The 19,959-nt window shown below is 44.3% G+C and overlaps 1 protein-coding gene across 1 annotated transcript in view; it reads left to right on the top strand.

The window, feature by feature from the left end:
• LOC138634665 (regulating synaptic membrane exocytosis protein 1-like) overlaps positions 1 to 19,663 on the top strand; it is a 70,600-nt gene extending 50,937 nt beyond the window's left edge. Inside the window, 12 exon segments of the mRNA XM_069721719.1 lie at positions 4,170 to 4,259; positions 6,300 to 6,365; positions 7,562 to 7,668; positions 8,919 to 9,022; positions 9,253 to 9,413; positions 13,704 to 13,921; positions 14,240 to 14,320; positions 17,063 to 17,207; positions 17,615 to 17,727; positions 18,653 to 18,754; positions 19,030 to 19,169; positions 19,255 to 19,663. Coding sequence (XP_069577820.1) covers positions 4,170 to 4,259; positions 6,300 to 6,365; positions 7,562 to 7,668; positions 8,919 to 9,022; positions 9,253 to 9,413; positions 13,704 to 13,921; positions 14,240 to 14,320; positions 17,063 to 17,207; positions 17,615 to 17,727; positions 18,653 to 18,754; positions 19,030 to 19,169; positions 19,255 to 19,473 — 1,546 coding nt within the window. The 3' untranslated portion in view covers positions 19,474 to 19,663.
• The last annotated feature ends 296 nt before the right edge of the window (positions 19,664 to 19,959 follow it).

The raw sequence follows: 19,959 nt of genomic DNA, 5'->3' as shown, positions 1-19,959 counted from the left end.
CAGCTATCGGTGGGCGGGACGTAGTATCGCCGGGGCTCCAAGCAGATCGAGTCATATCCCCCCCCTCACCTGCTCCTCCCCCAGCTCGTCCAAATATGGTCATTTCCTGCTCCAAACTGCTCCGAACTAGCAAGAAATCGACGGACAAATTACGAACTCGAGGCTTCATAACGGTCGTTCACAAACCGACGGGTGGCGTCACTGCTGGTTGCCGCTTGGTTCTGACACTTTTTTTTCCCAAACTTATCGTAGGATTTTAGACTGATTTTCCATCTTGCAGGAAGCAGTGTTGAACAGAGAATCGATGGTGCATTCAAGCGAGCGTTACCGTCTGGATTGTCAGACACAAGTGCCAATCATAAACTATCTTGTCAGATAAACTCACAGGCCAAACACTCGACAGGAAACGCTGAGGAAGTAACTCTGTCAGTTGTTGCTTGATATCCAACAATCCTTCATTCCATACGACCAAGCAGATGGTTCGTTCCCACCCTCAAATACGACTCAAGGGAGTGTTTCCTAAACGTATTAACCAAGCGGCAACTAACGGTGACGTCACCCGTTGGTTTGTAAACTGCCGTTTTAAAGTCCCGAATATATTTTAGCCGTCGCCGTCTTGCTATTTTGGGGCCAGAAGTGACCGTATTTGGACGAGCTGGGGAGGACGATCTGACTGGAAACCTGAGAACACTAAGTCCCGCCCACCGATAGCAGAAACCTAACTGCACCACACGCCTGTCAATCAAACAGACACAGCACCAAAAATGCCTTTTTGAAGCTTATTTTCTAATTAATGATGGATTATTTTCAGATGGACCTCCAGAAAACTAATAAGAAGGAGTGACTAACGACACTGAAATAACTTGAGCGGAATTTTTTTTTATTGGCTTTGTATTTCATGAGAAGTTGAATGGGAGTCTTTGCAGCCGGAGGCTTTTTGGAGCCGACCTCTAGTGGCACTTGGTGGTATTGCAGCTAAAGGCACTTCCGCATCGGCCTCATGTTTCAGACCCGGAAGCTACGTCCACTTTTATATACAGTCTGTTATAACCAAACCTAAATTCACAAATGTAGTTGAGTTAAAAAGTAGATAATTTGACTCTGAGATGTTGAGTGGAGTAGAAGTATTCAGGTGAAGTACAAATTTATCAGATTTGTACTTGAGTAAAAGCACTCAGTTACATTTCCAGCACTGCGTAGTCAAAAGGACGAAAGGCAAGAGGCCGCAAAATATGTTTTGTGCTGTGGGCCTACGTAGCTATTTACACATTTTAATGTGAGACTGAGATGCAAAATCAAAAGGGGGCGCTATATAGCTAGTAGTGAATATAATGTCAGTGGAGGAGCTTTGAGAAAATCCCCCCTGAACGATGCGATCTCATCTCGGAGACTACAAATGAGTTTTTAATGACAAAAAGTTGGAGTTACGAAGCAGGGTCACGAAGTTTGGAAAATATTTATATTTAACAGCAGAAATGGATTTTTTTTTTTTAGGAGATTAATATGACTAAGGCTTAAGATATCCGAGCTTCCACCGCACTGATTTCAACAGCTCTGTTTAGACTGAGTGTCCTGAACTTTATGGAAATGCAAAGCACCCCTCACTACATGGAAAATATTCTAAAACTTAAAGGAGGTTATGCAGACTTCATGTAAAGACTTTGCAATTCGCAGTTTATGGGCTTTAATATCCAGCTATTGTCCTTTAACAGATTTATCAGATGTTGATCCTGACGTCATACGTTGCTCAGGACCACATCAGAGCATATTAACAAAATGTGACACACTTTTTGTTTTTCTACCTCATTTAAAAACACATGAGCATCATTCATATTTACCGTATTGCCTCATCCCTGAATCCATCTCCGCCATGTCTCTGCTTTAATCCTTTTAATGGCCCTCCTATACATTTTATAGATCTCCTCCCGTCGCTCGGGGTCCTCGCCGCCTCGACGGCTCCACATCCGTAGAATGTGTTGTATAATCAGCATTACATGTAATCTCTCCATCCATATATATATATATATATATATATATGTGTGTGTGTGTGTGAGTTTGTGTGTGTGTGCGGGAGGGGGGGGGGGGGGGCTCAGACCACAAGCGGAACCATCTACGTGCTCTTACATCATGACCTCCTCGCAGACAGGAAGCGGTTCAGATCATCTTTAATCTAAAGGAAGAGGCCTCATTTTAACTGCGCTGGAGCATAAATCACATTTTATGCTGCAGTGTGAACGTTCTTCAGTCCCTCCAGGATATTGCGATTCAAGCGATCTTAAAAATTCCCACGAATTTTCCCCCAAATAATGTCGTCAACAGAAGCTGTGCTGACAGTAATAAAAGCATAAAGTGAGTCTTTTCAAACAAAACTCGCTTTATTAACACAAGTAAATCCTTATTTGCAATCAGGTTTTTCTGCAAAAAAAGGCGTCAACAGAAGCTGTGCTGAACATTAAATCTTATTATCAAAGGAAGTGATTCCATATTACTGCATGTTAAATCAGTTTTTATACACACTTCAAGTAGGACTTGAAACTCTGTGTTTGTGCATACACTAGGTCTGTGTTGAATTAACATTAAACAGCATCTAAAGCTCTTTTTTTGACAGCAGATGGAGTCGTTGTTTCTATTACAGTCACAGACCATCTGTTCTGTAATGCTTCTGAGCTGTTGTTTTTTTTACTTTTATGCACTTTTTATAAGTTCAATAACTCGAGTTAACTTAAGTTGAATAAAATATAATAATAAAAGATTAAAACTAGGACATTTCTGTGATATGCAGCATGACTATTATCACAGGAATTGATTGCATATCATTGTTTATCAGGTTTTTCTTTAAAAAAAAAAAACACACACACACACACTTGGCCACTTTTAATTTTTCCTGATTCCTGCAATTTTTACCAAAAAAACCTCACTTAAAATCAGAAACGGATAAAATCACCATTTGTTTGTCGCAACGATCACAAAAACACTCCTGGATGGACTGGTTCTTTATCTGTCCTGCCTCACTTTGTGTGCCCCCCTCCCCCTCCCCCTCCCACACACACACACTTTTCTTTTTGTCAACTTGCATGTGTCATCTTTTGGTTTTGTCCTTTGCCTTTCTTTTTTTTTCGCACGCCTGCTTGCCGTGGGCGGGGCTTCTGCCACGCAGCTCCACCTTGCCCGCATGCCTAAAGAGCAAGCCGCCCCACCGGCAGGAGGCGGGCAGCGGCTTGCCTCGTAGCATCCTCACACACCGCGTGCTCAGGTTCACTGATGAGGTCACGGTTAGGTAAGAACAGGCTTCACACGTCTCCACCTTACCCCCAACCCCTCCACCCGCCCCGCCTCTTCCCTCTTCCCTCTGTCACACACGCACGCACGCGCACACACACACACACACACACACACACACACACACACACACACACACACACACACACACACACACACACACACACACACACACACACACACACACACACACACACACACACACTTTTTTTTCTTTTTTTTTTTAGCTTGGCCTGAGCATGTGCTGGCAAAGTCGGAGCATTAAAACACACACTAAACTCCTAAGCCGAGGCGGTCGGCCTGGAAACATGATGTGCGATGTCATGCGATGATGCCGAGCCCACCATCTGTTTGAAGCCGTCACAAAGCAGCGTGACGTGCCACCGGACAAACATGCAGCTGTGAACGCAGAGACACACACACACACACACACACACACACACACACACACACACACACACACACACACACACACACACACACACACACACACACACACACACACACACACACTGTCCCCAACCCCTCCCCTTCTCTCACTCAGACCTGGTTCCCATGGCAACTCACCAGCCTCCCATCTGAGTGGTCTCACAAGTGTATATGGCCGTGAGGAATGACTGGCTATGATAAATGGAGCATCAGAGCCATTACATGTTACCGCTGCGTCTGACGGCCTCCTCCTGTTTTTCTCTCTCCTCCTCTCGTTATCGTCCCTGTCTCTGACTTCCTTCTCTGTTTTTTTGTTGTTGTTGTTTTTTTTTTTTTTGTCTTCCTCCCACTCGTCACCCTTTTTTTGTTTGTTTGTTGTCTCTCTTCATCGCCTCTCCTCCATCCTCGTCTTCCTCTTCTCGCTCCCTCTTCCTCTCTGCTGCCGCGTTGTGGCGGCGCAGCGACCTGCAGCCGTCGTTGGACAGAGTGAGGAGCGCCAGCACCACCTGTCTGAGGCCCGACGCCAACTTTCACTCCCCCGACAGAGACAGGTATCAAAGGAGAGGTTTTAAACATGAAATCAGAAACAGTGATCCGGTTTTTTTTTTGGTTTTTTTTTCCTTGACTGCATGATTGGATCATCCAGCATTTGGAAATTTTAAGGATGCTGCATGTCATCACACCAGATCGTGTCACGTGTCCCTTTTCATACATGACTGAATTTGCCATCAAACACATTCATGGGAAAGCATCTGTCTTTGATTTTCAAAAGTTTAACACTACACCAGAGTCAAATAGTCATCTGGATGTAGGGTTGCGGGTAAAGAAAAATACATGCTTATATTAAGTAAAATTACATTTCATTAAAATGCAACATATTTTGCACAAAATTTACATTTAAAATTTTAGATGCAATTTTAGAATAATTAAAATACTGCTCTTTAATCTTCTTAATAGTAAGTAACAGTGACATAAAGCATCTTTATGCTCAGTTTTAGAAGAAGTAGCCATGGCGGGCCAAAAATAAGAAAGAGCGGGTCAAACTGGTGCATGAATCCACCAGAGAGGGAAGGACAACGAGGGACAGGTGAAACTAACCAGGGCGGGACAAACATGCTGCGTTCAAATGGAACTCGTGAGCTTGTGGTTACAACATGGGAAGTCGTGTGCACCGTATGCTTGGCCTTCAAATGGTAAACACCGTTGCTAGGCAACGGCAACAGGGACAACTTCTAGTTGCCACGGAGGCTAACAATTTAGCAAACTAACAGGAAATACAAATTCCCAGAATTTGGGAAGATCAACATTTTCCTCAGGCGTAAACTATTATCTTAGTTATGAAGACAAACTCTACACGACTAAAACTACAATATGTCTGCCTAACATTCAACCGAACATGAACCTCCATGACCTCTTGACATTTCTATAAACGTCAGCAAACACGTCACAACTTGTGAACTCGAGGCTTGTCGAAGATTTTAGATTGCTGACGTCGTGAATACCACAAGAGGGCGCCGTTCATACGGCCCCTTCTCGTGTATGCGGTCAATACGACATTTAAACGCAGCAAAAGAATGATTTTAATTAATAAACTAACTAAATAGTTATTGCTAGTTAGCATTTTAGCTGGAAACTGGAACAGTGTACTCTTGTTTTTTGATTTTGAATTTAGCAGTTGAAATATCAAAGTTGTTCATTTTAAAAGCCTGGGTAAGTACTAACAGGCAGACTAAGTCGAAGAGTTAACCCCTCTTTTATGTTAAACTAAGCTAATCTAACCATTTCCATGTAGCAAGGAAGCGAACAGATTAACGAAGGGAAACTTCAGTATTTTCACCACTATGTTAGTTTTCTTTTCTTTTTTTCTACCTGTTCTCAGAAGTTTCACGTTAAATGTTTTATACTTCGAGTCTCTGAAAATTCACAGTTTTAAAACCTTCAACTCACTAACGACCTCTCCTGGTGTTCCCGCCCCGGGACGCCCCTCCTCCTCCTCCTCCTCTTCCTCCCGCCCAAACTCCCCCCCCCCCACACACCCCTTTAGGTGCTCCAACTCTTTGCCCCGCAAGACTCCCCCAAGTCCCCGGATTTTAGTAGAACATGTGGCCCCTGAGGAAGACAGGTATACCCAGGCCTGCCGTTCACCCCCCCCCCCCCGCCCCCTCCACCGACTCCCCACCTGTGTTTATACCTGCATCTACCTCGCTGCCTCGACCTCCTCCTGGAGACATCACATCCCAGATCCCGTGATCGGCTCCGTTTCTTCCCCCTTTCCTGTAAATATTTGTGCTCTAAAGCTGTGCAATCCTTCTTTTATTGCGCCGCACCTGCTTTCTCTGCTGACTTCTCCGGCTTTCTTTCCTGTAAAGTCGTTACTGCTGGAGAGAGAGAAATAAAACACACACAAAAAACTTTACAGCTATATTGCTTTTTAAAAAAAAATTTTTTTTAAACCACTCAAACCAAAAGTGTCAGTTTGAGCCTTTTTACATTATTTCCAAGCTGTCGTTCTGTGAGTCTCCATTTCCCACATCGTGTTTTGTTTCTCTTCCTCTTCCTCTCTCTCTGTGGCGGCTGTTCACCTCAAACAGGCAGAGTAGCAATTCATCAAGTCCGAACTGTCACAGGGGCGGCGGAAAGAGCCTGGAGGGGGACGGGTAAGACCATTCATTCATTCATTCATTCATTCATACATTCATTCACTTCTCTTCCTCTCATTACCGTCTCACTTCATACCTCACCTTCTGGAATAATGAATTATTTTCTTCCGGTTAAGTCATTTTCTTGTTCAGTATGTGACACCATGCAAAGAACAAATTAGTTATAAACTCACTACAGTTAACAGTCCAGAGTTTTCTGATTTAATTTTAAACCAGAAAAGCCCAAAAACTTTCCCTTTTATAAAGGGTCAAAAAATGAATCTGGATGGAGTCCCCAGGACCAAAAAAATACAAGTTTATGTTATGTGAAATTACGTTTCTTTAAAATAAAATATATTTGAGAGAAAATTAGCATTCTGAATTTTAAAATAAAATGTCCCAATAATTAAAACACAACTCTTTAATCTACCATTAGAGTATTTTTATTTTTTTTATTTTGTAGAAATTATTTTGCCAGTTTTCTTTTTTATAAATTTCCTCTAGTCAGTCTGTCTCCGCATCGATGTCTCATCTCAGCTATAAAAATAACTATTCAGTGTCTTTTCATCACACACCTACACAGGCTGAAGAGAGTCCACACAGAGCGACGATTTTGTTCTTTTATTTTCTTTCTTTTACATGTTTTTTTTTTTGTTGGTTTTTTTTTTTATGTTTTCCTTTCTGTTTTATTTGCCGCTGGCAGCCGTATCCAGCCCACCTCTATCCTGAGGGGCAGTCGAGGGAGGGGGGGCCCCCTGAGGCCCTTCGGACAGACCGTCCTGTCAGGGTCCTGTCCTAACTCACCTCGCCTGGACAGGTGCATGCTACTGCCAGAGCTCCGCCCCTCTTCTCTCCTCCTGTGTGCCTCCTCTCTGTGACAGTGATAGCGCTGTATGTAGGATGTGTTGTATCCCATAATAACCTTCACGGTGCTGTTCAGCTGCGTGCGTGTGCGTGTGTGTGTGTGTGTGTGTGTGTGTGTGTGTGTGTGTGTGTGTGTGACCTGGTGTAGAAACTCCAGGATGTAAACACACTCGGCACTACTTCCTCGTCGCTAATGACTCCTTCTCCTAACTTGACCTTTGACCTTTTCCTTCCCGCCTTCACTCTGTTTGCTTCTGTGGTTCAGTGTCGGGGGTTTCCCGGGAAACGAATCGACCCGCGGCGTTGCGTCGTCGTGTCTCACTCTCCCTCCTGTGTGTTTTGTCTCTCAGAGCTCATCCTCACGGCAGCCCGTCTCCTCCGACGGGGTCGTCGTCGTCGGGCCGCCGGGGCCGCCAGCTGCCGCAGCTCCCCGCCAAGAGCAGCAGCATAGAGCAAGGTAGGCCCTGTGGAGAGTGTGTGTGTGTGTGTGTGTGTGTGTGTGTGTGTGTGTGTGTGTGTGTGTGTGTGTGCGTGTGCGTGTGCGTGTGCGTGGTAACACTTTGTAATGCCACAATGTCACTTTTAGCTGAAACTAAAATGGGTTGCATTTGTTTTGTGGTTTTTGTTGTGATGAAAAATGTTTGATTTTGCTGCGGATTTTTTTTTTTTTTTTTTCAAAAATTGGGATGTAATTCGTTTTTTGCAGTAAAATTGTAGGAATTTGAAATAAATAGATTTTAAATCTAAAACCTGATAAAGAGATAAATAATCGCTTCCCGTGATAAAAAAATAAAAAAAAAAACGTGCTGCACATCACAGACTTTTGAACTCCCACAAACATGGTCACGTCCGGGTTGTTCTGTTTTTTTTTTCTCCGGACAGCTAGCAGCTGTTTGTTTTGATGGTGAGAGGAGAGGCAGCACAGCCTCGCTGATTGGAAATACGTTTTTTTGTTTTAGTTAATGAAGTAATAAGAAACTTTATGCTGAAAATACTTTCAGCAGAGCTTCGGTTGACGAGATGTTTTGATTCAGGACAAATGGGAGTTTTTTTCAGCTCTCACTCTGACCTGCTGATGGAGCAAAGAGACTTTTTGTATTCCAAAATTCTCCATCATGTCTCTGAGCCATTAAAAACCAAAGGTTGTTCAGTTTTGGCCTCGCAGTTGTTGGATCTGTTACTGACTGAAGAAAAAAAGATGTGACTTTTTTTTCTCTTCTCTTGCAATTCCATTGTATCTGTCCTTCTCTGTTTCTGCAAAGAAAAGGCAATAAGCAAAAAGGGAATCCACCACTACAAATGTATGATTTCATATGACCCTTTTTGATCACAGCTTCCTTATTTAGTGAAATAGAATCAGAGGTGTCTTAATGTACAGATGACAGGAATTTTTAATGAACTTTTTCGACGCAGATATAAATACTGTTTGTTTCCATGCCGACTGTGAACATCTCTCTCTGAGCCCTCAGTAAACAATATCACAGACACCTAATGTAGCACATCAGGCTCCCCCTGGTGGCGGGAAGCAGATCCTGCATCCTCAGGACTGAACAGCCTGTTGAAAGAGCTTATTTTTAAAATTCTTTCTTTGTCTCACACTCTTTTATTTTGTGTGTGTGTGTGTGTGTGTGTGTGTGTGTGTGTGTGTGTGTGTGTGTGTGTGTGTGTGTGTGTGTGTGTGTGTGTGTGTGTGTGTGTGTGTGTCAGCTCTGGCAGCGGAGGAGCGAGCCCGACAGCTGCCGATTAAAGTACATTCCTACCGGCCTTCAGCCTCCCACGACCCCGAGACGGACCTCAAGACCAAACGGGAGGTCGGCGTCTTTGCTTTATACTCTCTTATCGTTTCTTCCTGCAAAACCATAACTAGCTGTTTAATGTTTGGCAAACCTTATGTGCAAATTCTGTTTTGTTTATAACTTTAATTGAATACAGTATTTTAAACTTTTAGAGAGAGAAAAAAGTTTTCTTTTCATATTCATATGTCAATTAATTGTCATCTCTTCCTCCTCCTCCTCCTCCTCCTCTTCCTCTCCGTCCGCAGATGTACGCAGATCAGCGGCGTAGCAGCGACAACGTGTCGGCCAGATCGTCCGACAGCGACATGAGCGACGTGTCGGCCCTCTCCCGCGCCAGCAGTGCCTCCCGCCTCAGTAGCACCAGCTACATGTCCATCCAATCAGAGCGGCCCGGGGGACGACTCAGGTCAGTCCTCATTGGCTGCTCTCGCTGTGTGTGCAGGTTCAATGTAAAAGGGGGCATTTGACATTCATTTCTTTCAGTTAAATTATACCTTTTTATTTTTTTAATTGTTATTATCTGCATGCTAATCGTTGTGTGTCTTTTTCCTGCATGCCACTCGCTGCATGTTTCTGTCTTTCTGCATGCTCTTCTGTCCACACACACACACACACACACACACACACACACACACACACACACACACACACACACACACACACACGTGAACACAAACACGCGCTGGATGGAAACAAACAGATCCAAGTCGTTAGAGGAGGAGAAGAGGGACAGGAGGATCTCGTGGGGGGTGGAAGAAGAGGAGGAGAGGAGGAAGTCGACGGGGAAGAGGCGCTTCTCCGCCGAGTTGAAGCGCAGGAGACACACGGTAGCGGGAGACACGCGGGAGTCCAGGTAAACGCACACACCTGGAGCGGTGACGTCACCGGTGATGACGTCGGGACGGATCCGTCCTCCTCCCCCCGCGCAGCTCGCGGTGCCCGGTGGTTATTCTTCCTGCTGATGCCGTTTTCTGATGTTTATCTGTGGCTCTGGAGGAGCTCGAGAAGAACAACGTCCCTGTCTGAGCTTTTCTGACGATTTATGATGCAGTTGTGGAGTCAGAAAGGTGTGAGGCAGTCAGGAGGCAGGGTGGAGTGGAAGTGGTGAGCGGTGAACACAGGAAGTCGTTCAAGTGGTTAAGTCGTGAGGACAGTTGCTAGGCAACGACAATGTGGACGTCATCCGGAAGCCGCAGTACATCAACATTTTCCTCCGATATCTTATTAAACTACGAAGAAACACTTAAAATATTTACTTATCATCCCGGAAAAATATTCATATTTCGAAGGCTCCTGCCACTTTCGGTAAACGTCGGCGAACGCGTCACAACTCGTGAGCGTTCAGAAAACTCAGAGGTCCGACGGCGTTCATACGGACTCTTTTCGTAAACGTAATCCCATTTGAAGGCAGCCGTGTTGCATTGTGGGAAATGGAGGATCCAGGAACAAACCGATCTTTACCCAGTTTTTAATCAAAGAGCGCCGTTGTAAACTGAAATAAGTACGTTAAAAAAAAAAAAAAAAAAGGGTTCAGATAAAATAAATTAACACTTTGTATGAGTAAAAAGAAAAGTAATACTTATTATAGTACACTACATGTACTACAAGATGAACGTAAACTATAGAAAGGATCATAGTATTCTATCCTAGATTCTTCTCTAACAACAACATGAACCAATCGGATCGATCTCAGCCGACCAAAAATAAAGAATTGAAAAGCAGGTGATAAAAAAAATTAAAAAAAAAAAAATCACATCTCACTTCTCGTGCGTCCACACACACACACACACACACACACACACACACACACACACACACACACACACACACACACACACACACACACACTCCTTCCCGGCTGACCAGTAGCAGCGCGCTGACAGGGACAAATGACCCCATCGCTGCAGCCCCTCCGTGGACCAGCTGGTGATGCAGTGCAGCTTATTAACCGGCTAATGTATCAAAGGTCTGGGAGGAAGAATGGAGGAGGGAGGAGGAAGGAGGAAGGAGGGAGGAGGAAGGAGGGAAGAGGGGCCCGGTTCTTCAATCAATCCAAACAGAGGGTTTTAAAAGCGCAGCCCAGAGGCCCTCCACACACTGTGTGCAGTCAGAGGTCAGAGGTGTGTGTGTGTGTGTGTGTGTGTGCGTGTGCGTGTCAGAAACATACAATTTATTTTCTTTATTTAGTTTGTACACGCTCAGAGCCAAAAGCAAAAATTTACGTGAATTTCTTTCAAGCAACCCAAACCAGGATTATTTTCAAACCTTAACCACGTTGTGTTTTTTTTTTTTTTAACCTAACCCTAACCAGATGGTGACGATGTCACATTTAACCCAAACTCTGATCCTTTTCAAACCATAACTGCGTCCTTTTTTGGTGCCTAATCGTAAATCGCCTTGTGAGTCACAAACGGCTTTGATAAATTGTCCGTATTTGATTGACTGTTGATTGTTGAGGTGCATCGTGGGTAATGTAGGCGCTGTGTTTGGAGAACCGTCCGTCCAAAGTGTTCAGTAGCGTAAAAAGGAGATGAGGGCTCTTTAAAATTAAGCAAACGAATTTATATTAGTTCATATAATTTAATTAATATTGATATAAATGAACATAGAGTTAATATAATTTATATTAATTAATCTTTATATAAATATAATCAACTCGTATTCTGTCATATCAATGACAGAATTCAGTCAATCAATGAAGATGTAGCATAAAGTTCATGCCGCCGGTTGTTTGTATGAAGTGAAATATTTATATACACATTTACAACAATAATAACAAAGGTCTCATCGGATGGATGCAGCGGCGTCATCAAGATAAACAGCGTTTTCTGTGCAGCTGCTGGTTTCAGATTCAGATCCGCTCATCAGACGAACAGCAGTCGGTGGACTCAGTGAACTCCGTTCAGAAGAAGCGGTCAGTTTTGAGAAGCAGCTGTGAATTAGTAATCCGGTGATGTGGAAGGACTGCAGTCCTCGGGTCAGCTTTCACTCAGAGATATTAATATCAGTATTCAGAGGACTCTCTCGCGTCTGCTTCAGGCCGGTTTGATGAGAGCTCGTGGAAATGCCGGGCCGCATACAGACCAGCAGAACCTCGAGGTGCTGTGAGGTTACACGGACGGGCCGAACTCGCCTCATACAATCTCCTTTTATCGCCTTTGTTCTTCAACCTCCCCCCCTCCCCCCTCTGTCATATTTTTCCACACTGCTCCTTTAAAATTTTAAAATAATTCAACTCTGCTCGTATTTGCTGCTTCACTCAGATATCCTGCCTTTTATTGAACGTACTCGTGTCACTTGTTGTCGGATGGAAAGTTAGTATCGCAAATAGTTGACCTTTCAGAATAAAAGCACGCAAAAAAGACAAAAAGATGCATTTTCCTGAAATACATTCAGTGGTGGAAAGTAAACAAAGTACATTTACCCAACTACTTAAGTAATAATTTGAGGTGTTAGTACGTAATCTCAGGCAAATATTGTACTTTACTGTCCAGTAAAAACCATGTATCCCCAAATTTTGATTTTAAATCAGACTTTTTTCTGACAAACTGAAGGATTAGATGTTCTTCATGTGCTGAGAAAGTTCTCTAAGTTCTCTCTTTTCTTAGATAAATAATCAATTTTAAAACCTCTGAATTCGCTGGAAAAAAAAAGTCTTTGGTTGTTAATGTTTTAAAGAACAAAAACAATACAATCACATGATGATCTTAAAGAATATGATGCATTACTGCAGACATAATGTAGTTAAAATTAGCAAAACCTTGAGTATTTCCACAGTATGGTATTAGTACTTTTACTTCAGTAAAGAGCCAGATTAGTTCTTCCACCACTGCAGGTTTTAAATGACAAAATATTGAAATATTGAAAAGATTTGGGGGCAGTCCAGCCCCAAAAACAAAGAAAATCACAACATTTTCAGCCAAAAACAACAAATATAAGTCTGGTTTTATTTGTGTTTGTGTGTATTTGTGTTTGTGTTTGTGTTTGTGTGACCCCCCCCTCCCCTCTCCTCCCCTCCTGCATGTCTCAGATCCCTCCTTGCATGCCTCCTGTGCTGGGGCCGCCTGGACCCCCTCCATCCTGTAGACCTGGACCCTCCCCCTCCATCGCCTCCATCCTCTGCTCGCCCTTCCCCGACTCCCCTGCAGGGGGCGGCGGAGAGGCCTCAAACCAGCCTCCCGCTCCCCAGTCGACCCTCGAGCCCCCTGGGCCGCTGGAGCGTAGCTGTCCGGGGCCCGGGGGGTGCGGAGAGTACGGGTGACCGGGTCAGCGTAGCCGGACTCTCCTGCAGCACTCTGGCCCCCTCTGAGGGGACGGACATGCGGCGGCTCCTCCGAACCACCAGGAGGCAGCGTCGGTCGCTGGGCAGCTTCTGCTCGCGCTTCGTTTCCCGTTTCAGAAGAAGGAACTTTAATACGTGAACTGATCCGCTTTGGACTTTCAGAACATTTCATTTTAATATTAATTGATTAATTGAAGGCTATATCTCTAGTCTCGTCATCACCACTTCTCTTCTCTGGGAGCCCACATGTTCAAACACCTGGAGTTTTATTAAACATCAACCAAACTCAGTTAGACTTTCCGTCGATCCTGTTTTGTGTGTGTCCGACCACAGTAAAGGTACGGTACGATGACATCACACCGGGTCCCTCACCGCTGTCCTCTCTCTCTCTCTCTCTCTCTCTCTCTCTCTCAGTCGGGCGATGCGGTCGTCGATGGGCCGCAATATGCTGAAGAGCTCCAGCGTGAGCGGCGAGATCTACACGCAGGAGCGCACCGACGGCAGCCAATCGGACACGGCGCTGGGCACGGTGGGCGGCGGCAGCAAGAAGAGGCGCTCCAGCCTGAGCGCGCGGGTCGTGGCCATCGTCGGCAACCGTCGCAGCCGCAGCACGTCGCAGATCAGCGGGCCCGGTGAGTCGCCATAGCAACCCTTACGTTTCAGCGGTGACTGTGGGAAATACGTGTGTACATTTTTTTTTTTTTTTTTTTTTTACAACAACACGGATGACATGCGGGAAACAGGCCTTCTGTTTTCAGGTTTTTCTGTCACTATGTCCATTTCTAGCAAACACAATATCTCAGGAACGCCTTGATGTAATTTCCACAAGTCATTATTTTAAATTCCCTCAGTGTTCTGGTCATCCTTCTGAAAATAATCCCAGTATTCATTAGACATTAGGCCTCAAACACATATTTGTTTCTATGTTTCTTCCCCTCACTCCTCTCCAGTTTGTCCGAAAACCAAGATGGTGGCGACCAAAACACCAGCAAGAGGCTTCAAAACTGCTGTTAACAAACCAATGGATGTCGGTACGGTTGGTCGTCTCTTGACCTGCATGTTTCAACACGTGTTATCATGTGTCTTTGATCCAGCCAGTGCAGGCTCAAACCAAGCATGTGGTGTCACCTATTGGTTTGTGAACTTCAGTTATGAAGCCTTGAGTTTGACTTTTCGGTCGTCGCCATCTTGCTAGCTCGGAGCGGTTTGGAGCAGGAAGTGACCATATTTGGATGAGCTGGGGGAGGAGCGAGCGGTGGATCTGACTGATCTGATTCAGGACACTACGTCCCGCCCACCTATAACGGAAACCTGACTGCACCACAGGCCTGTCAATCAAACAGAGATGCCCCGAAACATACCGCTTTTTGAGGCCTAATATTTGATTAATGACGGGATTATTTTCAGACGGACCGCCAGAAAACGAATAAGAAGGAACGACTTTACACCGAAATACCAAAATTACTTGTGGAAAAAAAAAATCGACTGACTTTGTATTTCCTGAGAGAAGTTGAATGGGAGTCTATGGAGCCGGAGGCTTTTCGGAGCCGACCTCTAGTGGCACTCGGTGGTATTGCACGTCTGAATTGGCCTCATTTTTCAAACCTGGAAGCTCCGTCCTTCCTTTATTTACAGAATCTATTGTTTCAACTCATCCTAAACCCTTAAACAACAGCTAAGCTAATGCAAAAACATGTCTGACCCGAGACTGCGTTGCACACGGGCATGAACTTTGTTCCTTTGTCCCGAGGACGCAGCCGTACCCGAGCACCGCAAACCGAGAGTGTCCTTTTTGTTCGGTTACGAAACAAAAAAACCTCTGCTGCTCCGGTGCTCGGTACGAAAGAAAAAAAACAACAACAAACAACCGAAATTATGTTGTCTGGGAAAGTTTCAGAGCAGCTGAGAGCCGCTGGAAGCTCAAACAACAAGAGGTCTGGGTCCGCTCTTACCACGGGGGGTCGTGTGGGATGAAAGCCAAACGCTCTACTGCCCCTCTTTGTAGTGGACATAAAAAGCTATTAGAGGACATTAGGCCTGGGGGGTGTGATGGGGGAGGGGGGAGGAGGAGAGGAGAGGGAGGAAGCAGAGATAGGACAGAGATCAACCTTAATTTCAAAAACCCTCCCCAGTCGTGATAGATGACAGCGAGCGCAGGTAAGAGAGACTTGAATTTTTATGAGAAGATATTAAGTTCACTTTTCACGGCAGGTTATAAATATAAATATAACTGCAGGAATGATGGGAAGCTCAGAAATGCTGCCACATTCACCACATTTATGAGTCAGAAGATGGACGCTCCAGCTCGGGCCGCTGTTTTTTTCTTTCTTTTTTTCTACCCAACAATTTCCTGTTTACGACTGATTACCGGACTCGGCAGAACATGGGTGCGACTCTGGCCGCGCTTCACAGAGTCATGAGCCGCATCTGTGGGCTGTATCTTGTGATATTTAACTCCCTCTAACCACCAGCGGATGGACGGATGCGTTTGGTATTCAGGCGGACTGAGTGAACGTCCACCGCTTTATTTTAGTCGTGTTTCCTCTTGTTTCCGAACCTCAACGAGAAAATCTTAATCCTGCTGCTTCTGTTGTTTTTTTGTGTGTTTTTTTTCATGCTCTCTGTAAAAAACAATAACAATTTAAATCATCAGGGGGAGTACTATGTAGTGTAATAACTTGATTTATATGGCAGATTTCAAGTTACAAGAATTAAAAACAAAGAAACGAGCCTCTAATGTTCAAATAAAAGTTGACATCATGCAAGAATATTTACAAGCGAGGGTAACTGTTGCATCTTTGACAGAGATTTGAAAGATTAAATCGGAGTCTGACAGGTCGGTCCAGATTCAGGCTACTTACAGACTCGCTAGAAATCAACACGTCGGAGATATTTTCAGGGTCCGAACTTCAGCGTGCCTCAGATGTAATCAACAAAAATGAGAAAAATCAATTCAGGGGACCAAAGATGCTAAAACTGATGTTACGTGGGCTCTTTTGTTGGATTTAGTTTTTCCGCAGCGTTCTGGACCAGATAAAGTTTGGACGGGTTGCGCGGAATGAGACAGGAAGTTACAGTCTTCTAACCGGGATGAAACGAAAGCATCAAAGACAGTTCTTTGCAGAAAGAAAGGATCTAAATTTTTCAATATTTCTGATTTATTTAACCGTTTCCACCCGGAAAGTCTGTGTGCCGAAACCAGACTAGATATTAGAACGTTTTCTGAAGAGGTCGCCTGTTGCTACTGTGATTGCAACACAATTGTAATTGATTACAAAAAAAAGTTCTTCAGATATTGCTCTGTCCTGGTACGACGGAGTAGTGGTGCCTCATTAAACAAAACAACAACAAAAAGGAATTAAAATAATAATAATAATTTTGCACTTGAGAAAGTTCGAAAACAAAAAGCTGAAATGTCGAGAATAAAGTTGAAATTATATTTCCAGAATAAAATTACATTTCAAGGCTCAGGCGAGCGTGGCGTTTAAGGTTTTGACTTCATGGTCGATGCTCCGTGTTCTTTCTCCGAAGCCCGACCACATGCATTTGCAGAAAGTTTCATTTCCATTTCATTTTTTGTAAGTCACGTGGCTCAAAGCATGCAGCAGGTTTCATTTTCATCCCCTACAGGAAAAAACATGTAACTGTCACGCCCAGACAGCCGAAGCGTATCTATCTCCCATATTTTTTTTTTTTTTTTTTTTTTTTTTTGCTGGAGTGGAGCAGCGTGTCTATTTCACGCTTTGTCGTGATTCTGTACCTCTTTCGTCCAGAAGGGAAGAGTAAGAAGGAGAAGGGAGCGCCCATCCAGAGGAGCACAGAGACCGGCATGGCAGTGGAGCTGACCAGGAACATGAGCCGCCAGCCGAGCAGAGAGTCCAACAACGGCAGCATGAACAGCTACAACTCGGAGGGGAAGTGAGTGCAGCCTCCTGTTTCTGTTCATCATCTGCAGTCTCAGAAAGAAGAACCCCGAGTGACAGTAAAGTCTGCATCCGGGCATGTTCTGGCTGATTATATCCGGGTAGAGACATCCGCTCCTGCCTGTATGTGTCACAGTAAACACAGTCGAATATAATGAGCTCGACTTGGACTCAGTGAGGCGGCGGTGAAACAAAACTTTGACCGAATCAAATTAAGGCCCAGCGTTTTCTGTCGCCTCGGCAATTCTCGAGAGTTTATTGAAAGGTTTTGATGCTGTAAATAAAAAGTGGAAGCAAACGAAGGCTCAGACTATGCTGTAGTGGTTTTATATTGACACGACGGTGATATTCGTCATTTTTTTTGTACTAATGAATGCATGTTTTTGTGTTTTTCTGTGATAGTTTGATCTTCTCTGGAGTGAATCTGGGTGCCAGCAGTCAGTTCAGTGACTTCCTGGATGGACTGGGACCAGCTCAGTTAGTGGGCAGACAGACGCTAGCTACTCCGGCCATAGGTACAAAACCTTTATTCATCTTTACTCTATAAACTTCAGATCTCAGATTCAGGTCTTCTGCCTTCGTAATTTTTCGGATAATTTGTTTATTTATATTTAGGGCCCGAGCACCGATGGTGCGAAAGCCCTATTGTTCTTCAAGGAATTATTATTCCGTGTTATTATTATTCTCCATAAACAAGTGCATTTTTGGAGGCTTTATCATATTCAAAAACTTGTGAAATTTGGTACACGCATCTCTCCTGGCGAAAAATTTCGTACTTTAGTGGAGTCGTGGGTGGCCGTGGCCAAATGGCTCGCTAGCGCCCCCTAAACAGATGCCCCGCTGGCTACATTTACCTACATGCATGAAATTCGGTGGACAAATGTACTATTTTAATATTTTATTTTTATTATTTAAAAAAAATATTTTTTTTTACTTTTTGTTTATTTGAATGTTTCTTTTTATTAAATCAATAAATTGATGTAATTTTATTTATTTAATATTTATTTTGTATTTTAATGTCTATAATTTAATTTTCCTTTTTAAAAAAAATTTGTTTTGTTATATTTTGGATTTGTTTTTTTTAACCTTTTTAGTTTGATTATATCCTTTATTGTAAGGTATTTTCGTTTATTATTTTTTTTTTGATGATGACAATTGATTATTGATTATTAGTTTCTGTTTGAAGTAAAGACTTTCTTACCTACACATTTCTTTCATGGAATCACAGAAGCACAATTATCATTATCGCTAACTTCCATTAGCTCTTCTGTGTTTTCTTCTGCCGTCTTAAAACCTGCGTTACCGAACAAACACTGATCCAAGATGGCTGTCGGACCTGAGAGCTCACAGCACCTTTCAAGCCCGTTTCACCCGTCGTCTCAGCACCATCGATCTCTTCCTGTCGCGTCCAACCAATCGTCTTTTTTCCCTGTTACCTAGGCGACATCCAGATCGGTATGATGGATAAGAAGGGTCAGCTGGAGGTGGAGGTCATCAGAGCTCGAGGACTCGTACAAAAGCCCGGATCCAAATCTCTCCCCGGTAAGAACCCGACCCGCCTCGAGACACCAAAGAGCAACCGACACACACTCTACATCAGCCGTAACCCATCACACGCACACACACACACACACACACACACACACACACACACACACACACACACACACACACACACACACACACACACACACACACACTCCTTCCGCTCCTCATGAAGACAGAACCACAGATCTGATCTAGATTATATTGCCGAGGTGCTCCGTTGCCCGCTAATGGCTTTTATTTTGTCTTTATTGTTTTGCCTCCGCCTTCAGCTCCATATGTCAAAGTCTATCTGCTGAATAATGGAGCGTACGTAGCCAAAAAGAAAACCAAGATTGCACGGAAAACACTTGACCCACTGTACCAGCAAGCACTGCTATTCGAGGAGAGCCCGCAGGGGAAAGTCTTACAGGTGAGCCGGAGATAGATGTGACTTCATCACAAAGTTAAATGGGTTTTTAAATGGAGCTGTGTAACGTGTAATGGTTTCCCTCCAGGTGATTGTATGGGGAGACTACGGCCGCATGGACCACAAAAGCTTCATGGGAGTTGCACAAATCCTAATGGAGGAGCTGGACTTATCAAGCACAGTCATCGGTTGGTACAAGTTGTTCCCGCCGTCCTCCTTGGTGGACCCGACACTCGCCTCCCTGACGCGGCGAGCTTCTCAGTCGTCCCTCGACAGCTCGTCCGGACCTCCCGGGGTCCGATCCTAGTGGACCAACCCGCTCTACACGGAGAAAAGAAATTAAAAAAAAAAATAAAAACGTCGGAAAACGTAGAACAACGAACAATCAGAAGCAGACACGACGAGAAAGCTTTGTTGAGATCTGACAATCACTCCTGCCGCGGTTACTGTTGTCTGTCGTAGGGAGCGTCACATTTTCATATCCATTCGAAGAGAAATCGCATATTTTTTTTTTTTCTCTGTGTATGACGAAGAAGAAGAAGCAGCGCTGTCGACGGGCGGCGGCGGCGGCGGCGGCGGCGGCGGCGGCTCTCCGGTACGACGACCGTCGGAGAATCCAAAACGAAGCAGGGTGGTTTTTAACTGAATCAACAAATAGCAAAGAAATGTACGTAAGCATCGGAATGTATGGACTCGAGACAGAGGTAATCACCCTCCACGCCTGCAGGGGGCGCAGTCCTCTTCTGCAGCGCCCCCCCCCCCAACAGACTGCCAGCGCTCCTGTCCACCCCCC

This window comes from Brachyistius frenatus, unplaced genomic scaffold (assembly GCF_029030835.1).
Source record: "Brachyistius frenatus isolate BFR_SWC_R1_liver_20210118 unplaced genomic scaffold, ASM2903083v1 Contig_271, whole genome shotgun sequence".
Classification (NCBI taxonomy): Eukaryota; Metazoa; Chordata; class Actinopteri; family Embiotocidae; genus Brachyistius; species Brachyistius frenatus.
This window is presented reverse-complemented; position numbering and strand designations above follow the sequence as displayed.